The sequence below is a fragment of the Saccoglossus kowalevskii genome, chromosome 20 (assembly GCF_978046115.1).
Source record: "Saccoglossus kowalevskii chromosome 20, keSacKowa6.1, whole genome shotgun sequence".
Lineage (NCBI taxonomy): Eukaryota > Metazoa > Hemichordata > Enteropneusta > Harrimaniidae > Saccoglossus > Saccoglossus kowalevskii.
The window spans coordinates 27,767,513-27,791,636 of record NC_140660.1 but is presented as its reverse complement, the minus strand read 5'-3'; the positions used below and the strand labels follow the sequence as shown (position 1 = coordinate 27,791,636).

Below are 24,124 nucleotides of genomic sequence, written 5' to 3'. Positions count from 1 at the left end.
GATGACGATTATTGTAACCAATCAACGAAGGTTTTTATTTACTATGCTAATCAATCAATTACATACACGCCACTTATTGCTACAATTACTAGAATTAGAGATACACTTGATGTATTGCCCAGTATCATAAAATTCAGTCTGTAAAATAGAAAGTTTCTGACCACGCCCCGTATCTGTAAGACAAATCCATTGTAAATCCCATGAATAAGATTTATATGACATTATCATGAAAATTGCTTACACTGATATTAGTGACTTACGATAATGTTGTTATCCCATGAGCCGTACTGCTTTGATAGCTCGACAATCCAGCCGCCATAGTGAGAGTTATGGCGCCACCAACGTCAGTTATCCTGCCGTCGTGTATTGCAGCTTTACATGCACACGAATCCTGAGATGAACAGATACAATAGAGAGGATGTAGTGGATTACTGCTCTATATGCACACGAATTCTGTGATGAACAGATACAATAGAGAGGATGTAGTGGATTACTACTCTATATGCACACGAATCCTGAGATGAACAGATACAATAGAGAGGATGTAGTGAATTACTGCTCTATATGCACACGAATACTGAGATGAACAGATACAATAGAGAGGATGTAGTGGATTACTGCTCTATATGCACACGAATCCTGAGATGAACAGATACAATAGAGAGGATGTAGTGGATTACTGCTCTATATGCACACGAATCCTGAGATGAACAGATACAATAGAGAGAATGTAGTGGATTACTACTTTATATGCACACGAATCCTGTGATGAACAGATACAACAGAGAGGATGTAGTGGATTACTGCTCTATATGCACACGAATCCTGTGATGAACAGATACAGCAGGGAGGATGTAGTGGATTACTACTCTATATGCACACGAATCCTGTGATGAACAGATACAACAGAGAGGATGTAGTGGATTACTGCTCTATATGTACACGAATCATGTGATGAACAGATACAACAGAGAGGATGTAGTGGATTACTGTTCTATATGCACACGAATCATGTGATGAACAGATACAATAGAGAGGATGTAGTGGATTACTGCTCTATATGCACACGAATCCTGTGATGAACAGATACAACAGAGAGGATGTAGTGGATTACTGCTCTATATGTACACGAATTATGTGATGAACAGATACAACAGAGAGGATGTAGTGGATTACTGCTCTATATGCACACGAATCATGTGATGAACAGATACAATAGAGAGTATGTAGTGGATTACTACTCTATATGTTCACGAATCCTGTGATGAACAGATACAACAGAGAGGATGTAGTGGATTACTGCTCTATATGCACACGAATCCTGAGATGAACAGATACGATAGAGAGGATGTAGTGGATTACTACTCTATATGCACACGAATCCTGTGATGAACAGATACAACAGAGAGGATGTAGTGGATTACTGCTCTATATGTACACGAATCATGTGATGAACAGATACAACAGAGAGGATGTAGTGGATTACTGTTCTATATGCACACGAATCATGTGATGAACAGATACAATAGAGAGGATGTAGTGGATTACTGCTCTATATGCACACGAATCCTGTGATGAACAGATACAACAGAGAGGATGTAGTGGATTACTGCTCTATATGTACACGAATTATGTGATGAACAGATACAACAGAGAGGATGTAGTGGATTACTGCTCTATATGCACACGAATCATGTGATGAACAGATACAATAGAGAGTATGTAGTGGATTACTACTCTATATGTTCACGAATCCTGTGATGAACAGATACAACAGAGAGGATGTAGTGGATTACTGCTCTTTATGCACACGAATCCTGAGATGAACAGATACGATAGAGAGGATGTAGTGAATTACTACTGTATATGCACACAAATCCTGAGATCAACAGATACAATAGAGAGGATGTAGTGGATTACTGATATATATGCACCTGTATCCTGAGATGAACAGATACAATAGAGAGGATGTAGTGGATTACTGATATATATGCACCTGTATCCTGAGATGAACAGATACAATAGAGAGGATGCAGTGGATTACTACTCTATATGCACACGAATTCTGATTTGAACAGATACAATAGAGAGGATGTAGTGGATTACTGCTCTATATGCACACGAATTCTGATTTGAACAGATACAATAGAGAGGATGTAGTGGATTACTGCTGTATATGCACACAACTCCTAAGATGAACAGATACAATAAAGAAGATGTAGTGGATTACTACTCTATATGCACACGAATTCTGATTTGAACAGATACAATAGAGAGGATGTAGTGGATTACTGCTGTATATGCACACAACTCCTGAGATGAACAGATACAATAAAGAGGATGTAGTGGATTACTGCTCTATATGCACACGAATCCTGAAATGAACAGATACAATAGAGAGGATGTAGTGAATTACTGCTCTATATGCACACGAATCCTGTGATGAACAGATACAACAGAGAGGATGTAGTGGATTACTGCTCTATATGCACGCGAATCCTGTGATGAACAGATACAACAGAGAGGATGTAGTGGATTACTGCTCTATATGCACACGAGTCCTGATATGAACAGATAGAATAGAGAGGATGTAGTGGATTACTACTCTATATGCACACGAATCCTGAAATGAACAGATACAATAGAGAGGATGTAGTGAATTACTGCTCTATATGCACAAGAATCCTGTGATGAACAGATACAACAGAGAGGATGTAGTGGATTACTGCTCTATATGCACGCGAATCCTGTGATGAACAGATACAACAGAGAGGATGTAGTGGATTACTACTCTATATGCACACGAATCCTGAGATGAACAGATACAATAGAGAGGGTGTAGTGGATTACTGCTCTATATGCACACGAATCCTGAGATGAACAGATAGAACAGAGAGGATGTAGTGGATTACTACTCTATATGCACACGAATCCTGTGATGAACAGATACAATAGAGAGGATGTAGTGGATTACTGCTCTATATGCACACGAATCCTGAGATGAACAGATACAATAGAGAGGATGTAGTGGACTACTACTTTATATGCACACGAATCCTGAGATGAACAGATACAATAGAGAGGATGTAGTGGATTACTACTCTATATGCACACGAATACAATAGAGAGGATGTAGTGGATTACTACTCTATATGCACACGAATCCTGAGATGAACAGATACAATAGAGAGGATGTAGGGAATTACTGCTCTATATGCACACGAATACTGAGATGAACAGATACAATAGAGAGGATGTAGTGGATTACTGCTTTATATGCACACGAATCCTGAGATGAACAGATACAATAGAGAGAATGTAGTGGATTACTATTCTATATGCACACAAATACAATAGAGAGGATGTAGTGGATTACTACTCTATATGCACACGAGTCCTGAGATGAACAGATACAATAGAGAGGATGTAGTGGATTACTACTCTATATGCACACGAATACAATAGAGAGGATGTAGTGGATTAGTACTCTATATGCACACGAATCCTGGGATGAACAGATAAAATAGAGAGGATGTAGTGGATTACTACACTATATGCACACGAATACAATAGAGAGGATGTAGTGGATTACTACTCTATATGCACACGAGTCCTGAGATATACAGATACAATAGAGAGGATGTAATGGATTACTACTCTATATGCACACGAATACAATAGAGAGGATGTAGTGGATTACTACTCTATATGCACACGAATCCTGTGATGAACAGATGCAATAGAGAGGATGTAGTGGATTACTACTCTATATGCACACGAATCCTGTGATGAACAGATACAACAGAGAGGATGTAGTGGATTACTGCTATATATGCACACAAATCCTGTGATCAACAGATACAATAGAGAGGATGTAGTGGATTGCTACTCTATATGTACACGAATCCTGAGATCAACAGATACATATGAGAGGATGTAGTGGATTACTGCTCTATATGCACACAAATCCTGTGATCAACTGATACAATAGAGAGGATGTAGTGGATTACTACTCTATATGTACACGAATCCTGAGATCAACAGATACAATAGAGAGGATGTAGTGGATTACTGTTCTATATGCACACGAATCCTGTGATGAACAGATACAATAGAGAGGATGTAGTGGATTACTGCTCTATATGCACACAAATCCTGTGATCAACAGATACAATAGAGAGGATGTAGTGGATTACTCCTTTATATGCACACGAATCCTGAGATGAACAGATACAATAGAGAGGATGTAGTGAATTACTGCTCTATATGCACACGAATCCTGTGATGAACAGATACAACAGAGAGGATGTAGTGGATTACTGCTCTATATGCACACGAATCCTGTGATGAACAGATACAACAGAGAGGATGCAGTGGATTACTGCTCGATATGCACACGAATCCTGTGATGAACAGATACAGCAGAGAGGATGTAGTGGATTACTGCTCTATATGCACACGAATCCTGTGATGAACAGATACAACAGAGAGGATGCAGTGGATTACTGCTCGATATGCACACGAATCCTGTGATGAACAGATACAGCAGAGAGAATGTAGTGGATTACTGCTCTATATGCACACGAATCCTGTGATGAACAGATACAACAGAGAGGATGTAGTGGATTACTGCTCTATATGCACACGAATCCTGTGATGAACAGATACAGCAGGGAGGATGTAGTGGATTACTACTCTATATGCACACGAATCCTGTGATGAACAGATACAACAGAGAGGATGTAGTGGATTACTGCTCTATATGTACACGAATCATGTGATGAACAGATACAACAGAGAGGAAGTAGTGGATTACTGCTCTATATGCACACGAATCATGTGATGAACAGATACAATAGAGAGGATGTAGTGGATTACTGCTCTATATGCACACGAATCCTGTGATGAACAGATACAACAGAGAGGATGTAGTGGATTACTGCTCTATATGTACACGAATCATGTGATGAACAGATACAACAGAGAGGATGTAGTGGATTACTGCTCTATATGCACACGAATCATGTGATGAACAGATACAATAGAGAGTATGTAGTGGATTACTACTCTATATGTACACGAATCCTGTGATGAACAGATACAACAGAGAGGATGTAGTGGATTACTGCTCTATATGCACACGAATCCTGAGATGAACAGATACGATAGAGAGGATGTAGTGAATTACTACTCTATATGCACGCAAATCCTGAGATCAACAGATACAATAGAGAGGATGTAGTAGATTACTGATATATATGCACCTGTATCCAGAGATGAACAGATACAATAGAGAGGATGTAGTGGATTACTGCTCTATATGCACACAACTCCAGAGATGAACAGATACAATAGAGAGGATGTAGTGGATTACTACTCTATATGCACACGAGTCCTGATATGAACAGATACAATAGAGAGGTTGTAGTGGATTACTACTCTATATGCACACGAATTCTGATTTGAACAGATACAATAGAGAGGATGTAGTGGATTACTGCTCTATATGCACACGAATCCTGTGATGAACAGATACAACAGAGAGGATGTAGTGGATTACTACTCTATATGCACACGAATCCTGTGATGAACAGATACAACAGAGAGGGTGTAGTGGATTACTGCTCTATATGCACACGAATCCTGAGATGAACAGATAGAACAGAGAGGATGTAGTAGATTACTACTCTATATGCACACGAATCCTGTGATGAACAGATACAATAGAGAGGATGTAGTGGATTACTGCTCTATATGCACACGAATCCTGAGATGAACAGATACAATAGAGAGGATGTAGTGGACTACTACTTTATATGCACACGAATCCTGAGATGAACAGATACAATAGAGAGGATGTAGTGGATTACTACTCTATATGCACACGAATACAATAGAGAGGATGTAGTGGATTACTACTCTATATGCACACGAATCCTGAGATGAACAGATACAATAGAGAGGATGTAGGGAATTACTGCTCTATATGCACACGAATACTGAGATGAACAGATACAATAGAGAGGATGTAGTGGATTACTGCTTTATATGCACACGAATCCTGAGATGAACAGATACAATAGAGAGAATGTAGTGGATTACTATTCTATATGCACACAAATACAATAGAGAGGATGTAGTGGATTACTACTCTATATGCACACGAGTCCTGAGATGAACAGATACAATAGAGAGGATGTAGTGGATTACTACTCTATATGCACACGAATACAATAGAGAGGATGTAGTGGATTAGTACTCTATATGCACACGAATCCTGGGATGAACAGATAAAATAGAGAGGATGTAGTGGATTACTACACTATATGCACACGAATACAATAGAGAGGATGTAGTGGATTACTACTCTATATGCACACGAGTCCTGAGATATACAGATACAATAGAGAGGATGTAATGGATTACTACTCTATATGCACACGAATACAATAGAGAGGATGTAGTGGATTACTACTCTATATGCACACGAATCCTGTGATGAACAGATGCAATAGAGAGAATGTAGTGGATTACTACTCTATATGCACACGAATCCTGTGATGAACAGATACAACAGAGAGGATGTAGTGGATTACTGCTATATATGCACACAAATCCTGTGATCAACAGATACAATAGAGAGGATGTAGTGGATTGCTACTCTATATGTACACGAATCCTGAGATCAACAGATACAATAGAGAGGATGTAGTGGATTACTGCTCTATATGCACACAAATCCTGTGATCAACTGATACAATAGAGAGGATGTAGTGGATTACTACTCTATATGTACACGAATCCTGAGATCAACAGATACAATAGAGAGGATGTAGTGGATTACTGTTCTATATGCACACGAATCCTGTGATGAACAGATACAATAGAGAGGATGTAGTGGATTACTGCTCTATATGCACACAAATCCTGTGATCAACAGATACAATAGAGAGGATGTAGTGGATTACTCCTTTATATGCACACGAATCCTGAGATGAACAGATACAATAGAGAGGATGTAGTGAATTACTGCTCTATATGCACACGAATCCTGTGATGAACAGATACAACAGAGAGGATGTAGTGGATTACTGCTCTATATGCACACGAATCCTGTGATGAACAGATACAACAGAGAGGATGCAGTGGATTACTGCTCGATATGCACACGAATCCTGTGATGAACAGATACAGCAGAGAGGATGTAGTGGATTACTGCTCTATATGCACACGAATCCTGTGATGAACAGATACAACAGAGAGGATGCAGTGGATTACTGCTCGATATGCACACGAATCCTGTGATGAACAGATACAGCAGAGAGAATGTAGTGGATTACTGCTCTATATGCACACGAATCCTGTGATGAACAGATACAACAGAGAGGATGTAGTGGATTACTGCTCTATATGCACACGAATCCTGTGATGAACAGATACAGCAGGGAGGATGTAGTGGATTACTACTCTATATGCACACGAATCCTGTGATGAACAGATACAACAGAGAGGATGTAGTGGATTACTGCTCTATATGTACACGAATCATGTGATGAACAGATACAACAGAGAGGAAGTAGTGGATTACTGCTCTATATGCACACGAATCATGTGATGAACAGATACAATAGAGAGGATGTAGTGGATTACTGCTCTATATGCACACGAATCCTGTGATGAACAGATACAACAGAGAGGATGTAGTGGATTACTGCTCTATATGTACACGAATCATGTGATGAACAGATACAACAGAGAGGATGTAGTGGATTACTGCTCTATATGCACACGAATCATGTGATGAACAGATACAATAGAGAGTATGTAGTGGATTACTACTCTATATGTACACGAATCCTGTGATGAACAGATACAACAGAGAGGATGTAGTGGATTACTGCTCTATATGCACACGAATCCTGAGATGAACAGATACGATAGAGAGGATGTAGTGAATTACTACTCTATATGCACACAAATCCTGAGATCAACAGATACAATAGAGAGGATGTAGTAGATTACTGATATATATGCACCTGTATCCAGAGATGAACAGATACAATAGAGAGGATGTAGTGGATTACTGCTCTATATGCACACAACTCCAGAGATGAACAGATACAATAGAGAGGATGTAGTGGATTACTACTCTATATGCACACGAGTCCTGATATGAACAGATACAATAGAGAGGTTGTAGTGGATTACTACTCTATATGCACACGAATTCTGATTTGAACAGATACAATAGAGAGGATGTAGTGGACTACTGCTCTATATGCACACGAATCCTGTGATGAACAGATACAACAGAGAGGATGTAGTGGATTACTACTCTATATGCACACGAATCCTGTGATGAACAGATACAACAGAGAGGATGTAGTGGATTACTGCTCTATATACACACGAATCCTGTGAACAGATACAATAGAGAGGATGTAGTAGATTACTACTCTATATGCACACGAATCCTGAGATGAACAGATACAATGGAGAGGATGTAGTGCATTACTGCTCTATATGCACACGAATCCTGAGATCAACAGATACAATAGAGAGGATTTAGTGGATTACTACTCTATATGCACACGAATTCTAAGATGAACAGATACAATAGAGAGGATGTAGTGGATTACTGCTCTATATGCACACGAATCCTGTGATGAACAGATACAACAGAGAGGATGTAGTGGATTACTGCTCTATATGCACACGAATCCTGTGATGAACAGATACAATAGAGAGGATGTAGTTGATTACTGCTCTATATGCACACGAATCCTGAGATGAACAGATACAATAGAGAGGATGTAGTGGATTACTACTTTATATGCACACGAATCCTGAGATGAACAGATACAATAGAGAGGATGTAGTGAATTACTACTCTATATGCACACGAGTCCTGAGATCAACAGATACAATAGAGAGGATGTAGTGGATTACTGCTCTATATGCACACGAATCCTGAGATCAACAGATACAATAGAGAGGATTTAGTGGATTACTACTCTATATGCACACGAATTCTGAGATGAACAGATACAATAGAGAGGATGTAGTGGATTACTGCTCTATATGCACACGATTCCTGTGATGAACAGATACAACAGAGAGGATGTAGTGGATTACTGCTCTATATGCACACGTATCCTGTGATGAACAGATACAACAGAGAGGATGTAGTGGATTACTACACTATATGCACACGAATACAATAGAGAGGATGTAGTGGATTACTACTCTATATGCACACGAGTCCTGAGATATACAGATACAATAGAGAGGATGTAATGGATTACTACTCTATATGCACACGAATACAATAGAGAGGATGTAGTGGATTACTACTCTATATGCACACGAATTCTGAGATGAACAGATACAATAGAGAGGATGTAGTGGATTACTGCTCTATATGCACACGAATCCTGTGATGAACAGATACAATAGAGAGGATGTAGTAGATTACTACTCTATATGCACACGAATCCTGAGATGAACAGATACAATGGAGAGGATGTAGTGCATTACTGCTCTATATGCACACGAATCCTGAGATCAACATATACAATAGAGAGGATTTAGTGGATTACTACTCTATATGCACACGAATTCTGAGATGAACAGATACAATAGAGAGGATGTAGTGGATTACTGCTCTATATGCACTCGAATCCTGTGATGAACAGATACAACAGAGAGGATGTAGTGGATTACTGCTCTATATGCACACGAATCCTGAGATGAACAGATACAATGGAGAGGATGTAGTGCATTACTGCTCTATATGCGCACGAATCCTGAGATCAACAGATACAATAGAGAGGATTTAGTGGATTACTACTCTATATGCACACGAATTCTGAGATGAACAGATACAATAGAGAGGATGTAGTGGATTACTGCTCTATATGCACACGAATCCTGTGATGAACAGATACAACAGAGAGGATGTAGTGGATTACTGCTCTATATGCACACGAATCCTGTGATGAACAGATACAATAGAGAGGATGTAGTTGATTACTGCTCTATATGCACACGAATCCTGAGATGAACAGATACAATAGAGAGGATGTAGTGGATTACTACTTTATATGCACACGAATCCTGAGATGAACAGATACAATAGAGAGGATGTAGTGAATTACTACTCTATATGCACACGAGTCCTGAGATCAACAGATACAATAGAGAGGATGTAGTGGATTACTGCTCTATATGCACACGAATCCTGAGATCAACAGATACAATAGAGAGGATTTAGTGGATTACTACTCTATATGCACACGAATTCTGAGATGAACAGATACAATAGAGAGGATGTAGTGGATTACTGCTCTATATGCACACGATTCCTGTGATGAACAGATACAACAGAGAGGATGTAGTGGATTACTGCTCTATATGCACACGAATCCTGTGATGAACAGATACAACAGAGAGGATGTAGTGGATTACTGCTCTATATGCACACGAATCCTGTGATGAACAGATACAATAGAGAGGATGTAGTAGATTCCTACTCTATATGCACACGAATCCTGAGATGAACAGATACAATGGAGAGGATGTAGTGCATTACTGCTCTATATGCACACGAATCCTGAGATCAACAGATACAATAGAGAGGATTTAGTGGATTACTACTCTATATGCACACGAATTCTAAGATGAACAGATACAATAGAGAGGATGTAGTGGATTACCGCTCTATATGCACACGAATCCTGTGATGAACAGATACAACAGAGAGGATGTAGTGGATTACTGCTCTATATGCACACGAATCCTGAGATGAACAGATACAATGGAGAGGATGTAGTGCATTACTGCTCTATATGCACACGAATCCTGAGATCAACAGATACAATAGAGAGGATTTAGTGGATTACTACTCTATATGCACACGAATTCTGAGATGAACAGATACAATAGAGAGGATGTAGTGGATTACTGCTCTATATGCACACGAATCCTGTGATGAACAGATACAACAGAGAGGATGTAGTGGATTACTGCTCTATATGCACACGAATCCTGTGATGAACAGATACAACAGAGAGGATGTAGTGGATTACTGCTCTATATGCACACGAATCCTGTGATGAACAGATACAATAGAGAGGATGTAGTAGATTACTACTCTATATGCACACGAATCCTGAGATGAACAGATACAATGGAGAGGATGTAGTGCATTACTGCTCTATATGCACACGAATCCTGAGATCAACAGACACAATAGAGAGTCGTTGTCCTAAGTACCTATTCAAAATTACAGGTCTATATGTGATAACATATCCGTGATACTCAACGACTAGTAAATGAAATTGAAAAAGGATTTCACAATATAATATGCATACGTGCACTTGGTAACAAGGAAATGAAATGAGTTGTCTGTGGTTCTAATGTGCCTATGCAGATTGTAAGTGCCTTCAGAACACACCTAAGATGATTCATATTACAATTGACAACACAAAGGAGGTATTCTATATAAACATAATAGGAAAGATATAGTCTACCACTGTTCACTGCGAAGTAGTAGTAACGACTATCGTAGATCATGCTATGTGTCAACGCAATGCAGGTGAGATACAATTATATAAAGGCACGTGTTATCATATTATTCTATTCATTATCGCCATTGTCATGATATAAACGTGATTCAAATTGCTACGAAGATCATCCCTCCTGTGGTATGGATATTACTAACAAAATAGTGATTGTTATCGCGTTGTCCTGTAGTTTACTCTCGCACAAATCACACCCACTAACATTTATTCACTGGCTATGCAATGTTGGGAAACCATTCATCAAATAATAAAAATCACTAAATTCAATAAATAAAGATTTGACTGATTCCAACAAATCAACACCAAATAACCTTGCGCCATACTAACTGTACTATATATGGATTGAGTTATCAATATATACAAGTTATAAGGTTATTACGAAGATACCTCAAAGTATGTTTGTTATTATTATTAGAGGACGCTTACGCGCGCAATCATACCATATTTGGAATTCGCATTTCCTAATATGGTAGGATGATAATACCCCGTAAAATGCCACAAAATTACGGCATGAACTTATGGTGTTACGGTGACAGATTTATAATAATATGTAGTAATTTGTTCAAATTGATACACGAGTATAATATTCTGTTTGCTCCATTTCTTATTCCATTTTACTGCTTCAAAAAACTAACACTTAATTCAGAGATTGTAGTTTGTGATTGCATAATCAAGGTCGTAAACCATTCTGTCTCATAAGTAAAATTTGAATGCATAAACAATTAGTTTATCCTATCACAATTATCTTTTAAGTCGGCACTATAGTGAAACAAATGTATATATGCACAGATGTTGAGAATGGAAAAAAATTGAAATGCGATTTCGTATCTATACGACTTTGTATCACACATCTCATATTTTGATTGGTATCTGAACCTACCAGAAAAATTTGAATTAATATAATTTCTTATGAGAAATATTGTGTAAAACCAGCAATATCTTTAGATATTGACGTATTTTTTATAGACTTATCTATGATGTATTAAGTGCAGTCTGGATTTGTATTACATAATATATATAATATATAAAAAATATTAAACTGCTTCATTACAATGAACCTCCACGATACGTAGGATAAAACATACATATAGATAATGAGTTGATATGCATTAAAATTGTGTTTGTTCATGTGATAGAAAAGTCTTAGTGACAGTAAGGAGTTAGTAATGTTCATTTGTTATTTAAAAGCCGAAGAAATTATCGCATTTATCCCCGAATCCATTATAATTATTGTTATTGTTGTTGTTGTTGTTGTAAATTACTACCCCTAGTATTAAACAAATTAACTTGCGAATAGAGGATTTGCATTCTCGTGTCATAAAAACGTCAATAAAACCTCTATTTCTGATAATGGTGATTTATAATACTGAATAGACACTGTATAACGTGCTTCACAAATGATATTTTCACTTTTATTATAACATAAAATACACTAAATCCAATTGCAACATGTACCTACCCCAGAGTACATTGTTGTACCCCATACTCTACATGAGTTGGAAGTACATCCAGCTGGACATGTAAATCTGTGTTATGAATAGAAATACTTCATGAACTAGATCATACTAGCAATGTGTGTTCAGACCGAGGCTCACATAGTGTCAGAGTACTTGGTTCAGCAACCTAATGTTACATGAGAAAAACATTGTTATGCAGTTTTTTTTTTCTATTTTTTTCCCCAAACTAATAAATGTCATCTAATAAGTGCCAGAATAGTCAGTCGACAAGTCACAAGTCACAAGTGGGGCATATTTCTGCCTGTTTGTTTAGTTTGTGCTAAATTAATCTACCTGGCCATTTCTATATTCAGACATTACTGTGCTCGTTTGGCATTCTCGTGTTCATGTGGTGAATTAATCTGCCTAGCCATTTCTATATTTAGACATTACTGTGCTCGTGTGGCACTCTCGTGTTCATGTGGTGAATTAATCTACCTGGCCATTTCTATATTTAGACATTACTGTACTCGTGTGGCACTCTCGTGTTCATGTGGTGAATTAATCTACCTGGCCATTTCTATATTTAAACATTACTGTGCGCGTGTGGCACTCTCGTGTTCATGTGGTGAATTAATCTACCTGACCATTTCTATATTTAGACATTACTGTGCTCGTGTGGCACTCTCGTGTTCATGTGGTGAATTAATCTACCTGGCCATTTCTATATTTAAACATTACTGTGCGCGTGTGGCACTCTCGTGTTCATGTGATGAATTAATCTACCTGGCAATTTCTATATTTAGACATTACTGTGCTCATGTGGCACTCTTGTGTTCATGTGGTGAATTAATCTGCCTAGCCATTTCTATATTTAAACATTACTGTGCGCGTGTGGCACTCTCGTGTTCATGTGGTAAATTAATCTACCTGGCCATTTCTATATTTAAACATTACTGTGCGCGTGTGACACTCTCGTGTTCATGTGGTAAATTAATCTACCTGGCCATTTCTGTATTTAAACGTTACTGTGCGCGTGTGGCACTCTCGTGTTCATGTGGTGAATTAATCTACCTGGCCATTTCTATATTTAAACATTACTGTGCGCGTGTGGCACTCTCGTGTTCATGTGGTGAATTAATCTACCTAGGCATGCGGTGCTGTATATGTTCATATATACATTTATTGCAATTTACAGTAAATCAAAACATTGTAATTGATGTAATTTACTATGTCTCGAATGAGATGTCATGGTACAACATACACTATTTAGTTGTAATACATTAAATAGAGTGCTACGAAGAACGCATTGGCAGAGATGAAGACCTGATTTTAATAAACAATCGGAGGATACGTACTCTTCAATACACAATAAATCAGTGCATTGAAACACATTATAAATGAAGATACGTTGTACTCACATACACGGCCCAGTCTGTAGAGTACAGTGTGAAGATGCAGGAGTACTACAAAGAATCATAGGACCTGAACAAGTAAAAAAAAAATAATATATAAACATATCACAGACCATTGATTACAAAACTGAAATAACATTATGTGCGTAATTCAAAATATACTTCATCTGTGCATGGCTGATATTAATCGTCATTTAATGTGATAATTTATCAATTGAATGGCGCACAATTCATGTGACCTTTCAATATAAGACAGCTAGCCAGCTAATATGACTGTTTCTTTCTTATTATGATTGTTATTGAAATATGCTATCGAATTCACATACACAAATTTCAACAACCCTGATAACACACGGGATACGATTCTTGACTGTATCACCTAGGTGTGACAGTTCTCGTTCCAGAATGTTTTGTAAGGTTGAAGAAGGTTTGAAAGCGAGGCCACATATGATTTATATTAAACGTGTAATTATATGTTTTATAATATAATATTTATTAATTATTCTGAGAATTATAAAATTTCCCTTTGAGGCATCATTTCACCAATATTTTTGAATGTAGTTGCCAAAAAGACCACGTGTTGGTCAAACAGAATTCATAGCTGTTTCTTCAGTTGTCAATATCACGGTAGATTTTTGAACTGATTCAGTCGTTGTATCCATACTGGTAAATTCTATTGATGTGTGTGGCTGTGTTGTATGTGAAATTGAGGTATGTGGCAAAGATGTGGTTGGTGGTACTGTCCATTTAAATATTGTTGTTTGTAGTTGTGTTGTATGCGAAAGTGATGTACTGGGTGATGATGTGGTTGGTGGTACTGTCCATTTAACCATTGTTGTTTGTGATTGTGTTGTATGAGAAAGTGATGTACTGGGTGAAGATGTGGTTGGTGGTATTGTCCATTTAAATAGTGTTGTTTGTGATTGTGTTGTATGAGGAAGTGATGTACTGGGTGATGATGTGGTTGTTGGTACTGTCGATTTAACTATTGTTGTTTGTGGTTGAGTTGTATGAGAAAGTGATGTACTGGGTGAAGGTGTGGTTGTTGGTACTGTCGATTTAACTATTGTTGTTTGTAGTTGTGTTGTATGAGAAAGTAATGTACTGGGTGATGATGTGATTGTTGGTACTGTCGATTTAACTATTGTTGTTTGTAGTTGTGTTGTATGAGGAAGTGATGTACTGGGTGATGATGTGGTTGTTGGTACTGTCGATTTAACTATTGTTGTTTGTGGTTGAGTTGTATGAGAAAGTGATGTACTGGGTGAAGGTGTGGTTGTTGGTACTGTCGATTTAACTATTGTTGTTTGTAGTTGTGTTGTATGAGAAAGTGATGTACTGGGTGATGGTGTGGTTGGTGGTACTGTCGATTTAACTATTGTTGTTTGTGGTTGAGTTGTATGAGAAAGTGATGTACTGGGTGATGATGTGGTTGGTGGTACTGTCGATTTAACTATTGTTGTTAGTTCTTGTGTTGTTTCATTGAAACTGGTTGCATCTGGAATAAAATTTAAGATTTAACCTCAGTTATCTTGAGCTTCAATAAGACAAATAGCTATCAAGTATTTACTAATGCCAGAACAGAATAATGCATTAACATTATCACGTATTTGTCACAACATTATATATGAAATGAGTGCAATAATTTGCATTTAAACTATTATATAAGTTTGTTTATCACATATATCCATTTCACAGCTTTTAAAGACTAAGAAAGATATCGAAGTTTACGAACACGTATTCAAGTTGTCAGAGACTTTTGGTTCATTTGCATAATCGATCGCCGTGCATGAACGCCAACAACAATTTGCTTATCCAATTGTGAGAAATGTAGTTACTTTAGAGTCATCACGATATTTACAGTTTATGAATCTAAGCATATAGAATTACCAGTATATTTACTAATAATTCAGAAAATAGTGTATAAATTCACAAATATTTGAAATATTAGCTTATTTTGCGAAAGTCAATGTGTCAAAATGTCAATCTGTTTTCACGGACTAATGCAATTGCCCGGATGATTATAACATGTAGATTTATTACGCTGAACTGTCATTATATAAGAAATAAAAATCAATCTGTAACAGAATAATAATATTCTTCAGGACAGCAATAATCATCAATTATTGAAATTTATCTTTTGTGTATGACATGTGTGAGTTGATACATGTATCTGACGTAATTTAGGTTTAAAATTAAAAAAAAGACAATTCTCAGTCGATTCACCATTAGTAATGTAGGAGATAGCGATATATTTATTAACAGAAAAATATAGTTTGTCCATTCGATAGCAGTAAAATATGGTTCCATTCGATAAAACCAACACATAGTTGCATTTTATTGGACTCAACATGGTTTTATATGATAGGGCCGAAATATAAATTATGGTTCCATTCGATGACATCAACATACAGCATGCTAAAGTTTGTTTAAGAGATTACTTGGAAATCAATTTCACTATTGTATGACTACTCATATTATTCAATACACATTGTATAATCGTCTAAATAACACGATTCGCTGGAATGTTTATGAGGATTTGTTATCGATAACTTATTGTAATGATGATATTGTATTTGCAAATAATAACGAGTATAGTTTTTTTTTATAACAAAATCTGTCTTTTATGGAAAAAAATATTCAGACAACTATGAAGCACAATCGATTGTGCGCAAGTGCGCATTGCTACTGAAATCGGACACGTACACTGTAACGCCATATTATCCTCGGGGGCGGACATCCGGGCATTTTCTATCGCCTGGCAACCCTCGCGGTGAAAACAAAGACCAACAACTCGCAGAAAACAATACTTTGGGATGGTTGTTGAGACACCCCTGAACAGTGTAACAAGATTAGCCCTACATGTGTAACATATATGAATTTGGTTGTTCAGGATTACTTCAAAGTTGAGTTTGTGTTGTTTTCTCGAGTTTTCACCGGCTCCACAGACGTCCCACAGCAGCGCGCACAGAGCCCATAGAAATGCATGTACAGTGGTGCGCGTCTTAGCAACGTGGAACGTCTTGTGACGTAGCTCCGCCCCCGAGGATAGTATCCCAAAATGAAATAGCGTGAAGTAAATATGCTCTTACAATAATTAAATGGACATTCGGAATTGGGATCCATGACGTCACAAATAACGTGCGAAATATAATTTTACTTCTTCACAAAAATATAGCCTAGTATAATCACGGTCTGTACGACCTATTAAGTTACAAACTTCCCGGGAGAAGAATCTGTTCATTAGAAAATTATATGTGATTATAACAAAGTGAATCATTTCTTTGAAATAAAAGACTGGTTGGAAAGTATATTTTGAATGTAAGTGATAAATTGCGATTCTATCGTTTGGAAAAGTTACATTAAACACACGTTATTACTTGTTGAACTGTTTCCACTTGGCATAGTAAGCAGTACAGATAATGTTATAACAGCAGATACAATAATTACTGCAGCAACAGCAACACCAACAAGTGTACCAACTGCAGCACCTGCACCTGCTCCTGCCCCAGCTCCTGTTCCAGATCCACTTTGTGATGAATTATTTTTGCAGCACAGTTCTTGCTTTAAAATAAAGAAATTATATGAGGTTATTACGAGGATATCTCAAAGTATGCACGAAGACAGTACAGCGGATGTATCGACCGACGCGCAGCAATGTACTGTACTATCCTCGAAATAACCTTATTATTATACATCTTTTTCTCCCAAGGATACATCAAGGGAATGCCGAAATCGAAAATGTTTTGAACAGAATCAGCGAACTTCTTTGTGTGGAGTCTGGTCATACCCTCGTGGCAGCCGTGTTTGTTTTTATTATTAGAGAACGCTTACGCGCGTAATCATTCCATATTTGGAATTCGCATTTCCTAGTATGGTAGAATGAAAAATACTCCGTAAAATTCTGCAAAATTTCGACACGCTGTAACTTATGGCGTTACGATGACAGATTTTTAATGAACAACTTTATTTCTAATATTACTCACCAGCTTTTCCTTGATGTCGTTAACATATTCAATGGCGTCTTGTACGTCATCAGAGCTGACAAATTAAATATAATTACATTCAAAATAATATTTTAAAATGACATCATTGTGTCTTATGACGTTGAAAGCATTATTTCAGATGTATACATGTTTACATGTTTTTATTACTGGAACACTTCACAATTACACAATAATATGATATTAATGCTGAGGTAGTGTGTAACATAATCACATACCAATATTATATTTATGCCGATTCGAGCAAATTGAAAGAAGGTGTAACATTTAAATGGAATAAATATCTTTAAACATGTCGAAGTGCCGCAACTTACGTTGTATATTAAAAATCCCAATATGTTAATAACATAGCCAATCTGAAGTGATGATGACAAGGTGATATATTACATTACTTGGTTAAGTTGGTGAAATATGTGTACACATGTTTCAAAACTCTCGTCCGCATAAAGTCTCTATCCCAATGCATTGCTACCGTCTCTTTTTGAATTGTTGGCTCGAGGGCGTGTTTTTAAATTAGCAAGCCATGGTGAAATACACTGTATTTTACGGCTGTTCATGTTTATAAGTGGGTCCCAACCGTGAATAGGACATAGCAGGCGTAAATTCTGCAGTTAAGTGATATTGACAAAAAATACAGGTGTTGAGTACGAAAAGGAAACTTATTTTTACAGAATTACGCAAAAGACGCTAAAACAAATTACTGCTGTGAACCTAGAAATGGTGTCCACCCTCAAAACCCGATCGGGCATTCAGTCCTAATTGCTGTTTTTCAATTTTGACGATTATTGACATTTCATATATCAACAACGCCACCATTAGGAAACTACTTGAACTACAACATCAACATGCAGATGTGAATTTTCTCTACCGATAAATAAAAACATGTGCTTGAATGGAAATAACTTCAGAAACAAGTCTTTTTTCCTTATTATTAAATCGTTTTTTGTCTATGGAGGTGTTTTTATCACTACGTTTCTAGTTTAGTTCATGCCGAATTTAATTTTTAAAGTCGTATTAAAATTGTTACGCTACGTTTATTTCATACAAAAATCATGCTCTTTCATAACAAAAACTACTTATTTGCCATGCCAAAGAAATAAGTCCTTTCACACTCATTACAATAGTGACTAATCACAAAGAATGACATTCATGAGCACCATTCATGAACGGTAACCGTATAGTAATAAAAACCACGTGGAAGTGGAAAATTTAGATCACAAACAACTTTCATTGGAAATAAATGCGTATGTAAATACAATGCTCGTGTTATTGCTTACTATACCCACACGATTAGTGCATGCACAATTTATTTTATACAACTATATGATAGGAACGGCATGTCAAATACCCACGTTATAAAATGTTTGAATTAAACGCCTGAAAGAGTTGATGATGTAAACAGAATGGAAGTGTTGATGTAAACAGAATGGAAGTGTTGATGTAAACAAAATGGAAGTGTTAATGTAAACAGAATTGACGTGTTGATGTAAACGAAATGGAAGACTTGATGTAAACGAAATGGAAGTGTTGATGTAAACGAAATGGAAGTGTTAATATAAACGAAATGGAAGTGTTGATGTGAACGAAATGGAAGTGTTGATGTAAACGAAATGGAAGTGTTGATGTAAACGAAATGGAAGTGTTGATGTAAACGAAATGGAAGTGTTGATGTAAACGAAATGGAAGTGTTGATGTAAACAAAATGGAAGTGTTGATGTAAACAAAATGGAAGTGTTGATGTAAACACAATGGGAGTGTTGATGTAAAAGAAATGGAAGTGTTAATGTAAACGAAATGGAAGTGTTAATGTAAACGGAATGGAAGTGTTAATGTAAACGGAATGGAAGTGTTAATGTAAACGAAATGGAAGTGTTGATGTAAACGAAATGGAAGTGTTAATGTAAACGAAATGGAAGTGTTGATGTAAACAGAATGGAAGTGTTAATGTAAACGAAATGGAAGTGTTAATGCAAACGAAATGGAAGTGTTAATGTAAACGAAATAGAAGTGTTAATGCAAATAGAATGGAAGTGTTAATGTAAACGAAATGGAAGTGTTGATGTAAACAGAATGGAAGTGTTAATGTAAACAGAATAGAAGTGTTAATGCAAATAGAATGGAAGTGTTAATGTAAACGAAATGGAAGTGTTAATGCAAATAGAATGGAAGTGTTAATGTAAACGAAATGGAAGTGTTAATGCAAATAGAATGGAAGTGTTAATGTAAAAGAAATGGAAGTGTTGATGTAAACGAAATGGAAGTGTTAATGTAAACGAAATGGAAGTGTTAATGCAAACAAAATGGAAGTGTTAATATAAACGAAATGGAAGTGTTAATGCAAATAAAATGGAAGTGTTAATGTAAATGAAATGGAAGTGTTAATGCAAACGAAATGGAAGTGTTAATGTAAACGAAATGGAAGTGTTAATGCAAATAGAATGGAAGTGTTAATGTAAACGAAATGGAAGTGTTGATGTAAACAGAATGGAAGTGTTAATGTAAACAGAATGGAAGTGTTGATGTAAACGAAATGGAAGTGTTAATGTAAACGAAATGGAAGTGTTGATGTAAACGAAATGGAAGTGTTGATGTAAACGAAATGGAAGTGTTGATGTAAACGAAATGGAAGTGTTGATGTAAAAGAAATGGAAGTGTTAATGTAAACAGAATGGAAGTGTTGATGTAAACGGAATGGAAGTGTTGATGTAAACATAATGGAAGTGTTGATGTAAACGGGATGGAAGTGTTGATGTAAACAGAATGGAAGTGTTAATGTAAACGGAATGGAAGTTTTGATGTAAACAGAATGGAAGTGTTGATGTAAACGGAATGGAAGTGTTGATTTAAACGGAATGGAAGTGTTAATGTAAACAGAATGAAAGTGTTGATGTAAACGGAATGGAAGTGTTGATGTAAACAAAATGGAAGTGTTGATGTAAACGGAATGGAAGTGTTGATGTAAACGGAATGGAAGTGTTGATGTAAACAGAATAGAAGTGTTAATGTAAACGGAATGGAAGTGTTGATGTAAACGAAATGGAAGTGTTGATGTAAACGAAATGGAAGTGTTGATGTAAACGAAATGGAAGTGTTGATGTAAACGAAATGGAAGTGTTGATGTAAAAGAAATGGAAGTGTTAATGTAAACGGAATGGAAGTGGTGATGTAAACGGAATGGAAGTGTTGATGTAAACAGAATGGAAGTGTTGATGTAAACGGAATGGAAGTGTTGATGTAAACGGAATGGAAGTGTTAATGTAAACGGAATGGAAGTTTTGATGTAAACAGAATGGAAGTGTTGATGTAAACGAAATGGAAGTGTTGATGTAAACGGAATGGAAGTGTTGATTTAAACGGAATGGAAGTGTTAATGTAAACAGAATGAAAGTGTTGATGTAAACGGAATGGAAGTGTTAATGTAAACAAAATGGAAGTGTTGATGTAAACGGAATGGAAGTGTTGATGTAAACGGAATGGAAGTGTTGATGTAAACGAAATGGAAGTGTTGATGTAAAAGAAATGGAAGTGTTAATGTAAACGGAATGGAAGTGGTGATGTAAACGGAATGGAAGTGTTGATGTAAACAGAATGGAAGTGTTGATGTAAACGGAATGGAAGTGTTGATGTAAACGGAATGGAAGTGTTAATGTAAACGGAATGGAAGTTTTGATGTAAACAGAATGGAAGTGTTGATGTAAACGAAATGGAAGTGTTGATGTAAACGGAATGGAAGTGTTGATTTAAACGGAATGGAAGTGTTAATGTAAACAGAATGAAAGTGTTGATGTAAACGGAATGGAAGTGTTAATGTAAACAAAATGGAAGTGTTGATGTAAACGGAATGGAAGTGTTGATGTAAACGGAATGGAAGTGTTGATGTAAACAGAATAGAAGTGTTAATGTAAACGGAATGGAAGTGTTGATGTAAACAGAATGGAAGTGTTGATGTAAACAAAATGGAAGTGTTATTGTAAACGAAATGGAAGTGTTGATGTAAAAGAAATGGAAGTGTTGATGTAAACAAAATGGAAGTGTTAATGTAAACGAAATGGAAGTGTTGATGTAAACGAAATGGAAGTGTTAATGTAAACGAAATGGAAGTGTTGATGTAAACGAAATGGAAGTGTTGATGTAAACGAAATGGAAGTGTTGATGTAAACGGAAGGAAAGTGTTGATGTAAACAGAATGGAAGTGTTAATGTAAACGAAATGGAAGTGTTAATGCAAATAGAATGGAAGTGTTAATGTAAACGAAATGGAAGTGTTAATGCAAATAGAATGGAAGTGTTAATGTAAACGAAATGGAAGTGTTGATGTAATTGCACATGATGTACATTTTATTCAGTCAGCACCAGTGACATGCCTAGCTCAGTCCAGATTGGTATTCTCGGAAGCGAACATCTGTGCTTTTTCACGGTCCAGCAACCACAACCGATGTGAGCAACGGTTAAAAATAACAACAACTGTACATTGGGCTAGTTGTTGAGATTCCAATGTACAGTGTAACAAGAATACGCCTACTTGTGCAACATATGAAAAGGTGGTTGTTCGGATGTGTCTAACAGTTGAGTTTTTTTTTATTTTAGCTGTTTTGACCGGTTCTGGCTCTTTGACCAGCGCTCCACAGCAGCTCACACAGAGTGCATAGAAATGCATTGAACAGTATTGCGCGTTTTAGGAACACACACATTTTTTGACATAGCTCTGCCCAAGGAATAGTTGGGTTGATCACTGGAGTAACTAATTAACACGTGTTTAGAAACAAAATAGTGATTATAAATAAATTATTGATATAATATGTTACAATTTAATTTTCTTTGTATGCCGCTATTCTGTCAATATGTTATCACATAAAGAGATATTGTCCATTAAATACACCATAATGAACTTTAAAATATTCTACTTACGTTTTCTTAGCTTGATTTCCAACATCACTAATCAATTCCTGCAATTCTGGTGTCTCTTCTGCTGCAGCTTCCATGTTGCATTATTCCGTGAAAACACACTGCCAGTGTATCGCTATACTGTAATAGCCGATTTGATAAAATATGAAACAACGCCTTTATGATCTTAAAATAGAAAACCAATCTGCATGTACGTTGGATGCTCGTACATTGAGAAAGTGAGTCTATATGACGATATAATATATTACTGGTACAGAGTATTGATATATTGCCAGATCAACTAATCAGCTTAATAAATGGAGATTAGTAAATGTATACTGAAAATAAATGTATACTTAAAATCTCGTACCGCTCAATATATCTGTATATGAGTTCAAATGTATTTAACATATTTGCCGTGTACTAATAACGTCAATTAATATATATATATATATATATATATATATACTTAATAATATTAATATATATATATAAATTAATACTTATATTCAACGCCTATTCATATTTTAATGTTTATTCTACATAGTGATGCGCATGAACGAGCACCGTTGATACATGCAATGCGTACACACATAAGCCTAACCAGTATATTGTTAAGAGATATTCTAAATTTATGTTTATATTTATTAACATGGATATATACAACCAGGAATCAAAATTACGGTATGACTAAGATGAAATGATTTTGTTGATGATTATAATAATTTTTATTCGTCATATGTTATATTTTCAATTATATTTACCATTAATAATTTTATTCATATTATCGAAACATTGCTTTTA

At 36.4% G+C, this 24,124-nt stretch overlaps 1 protein-coding gene across 1 annotated transcript; it reads right to left on the bottom strand.

The window, feature by feature from the left end:
• Positions 1 to 8: 8 nt before the first annotated feature.
• Positions 9 to 23,525, bottom strand: LOC146730191 (uncharacterized). The gene is made up of 7 exons (XM_085494318.1): positions 23,345 to 23,525; positions 18,420 to 18,474; positions 17,814 to 17,997; positions 14,440 to 14,503; positions 13,042 to 13,108; positions 261 to 391; positions 9 to 173 (listed from the first exon to the last, which is right to left on the bottom strand). Exons 1-7 carry the CDS (start codon positions 23,416 to 23,418, stop codon positions 134 to 136), a joined length of 615 nt encoding a protein of 204 aa, XP_085350444.1. The 5' UTR covers positions 23,419 to 23,525; the 3' UTR covers positions 9 to 133.
• Between the last annotated feature and the right edge of the window lie 599 nt (positions 23,526 to 24,124).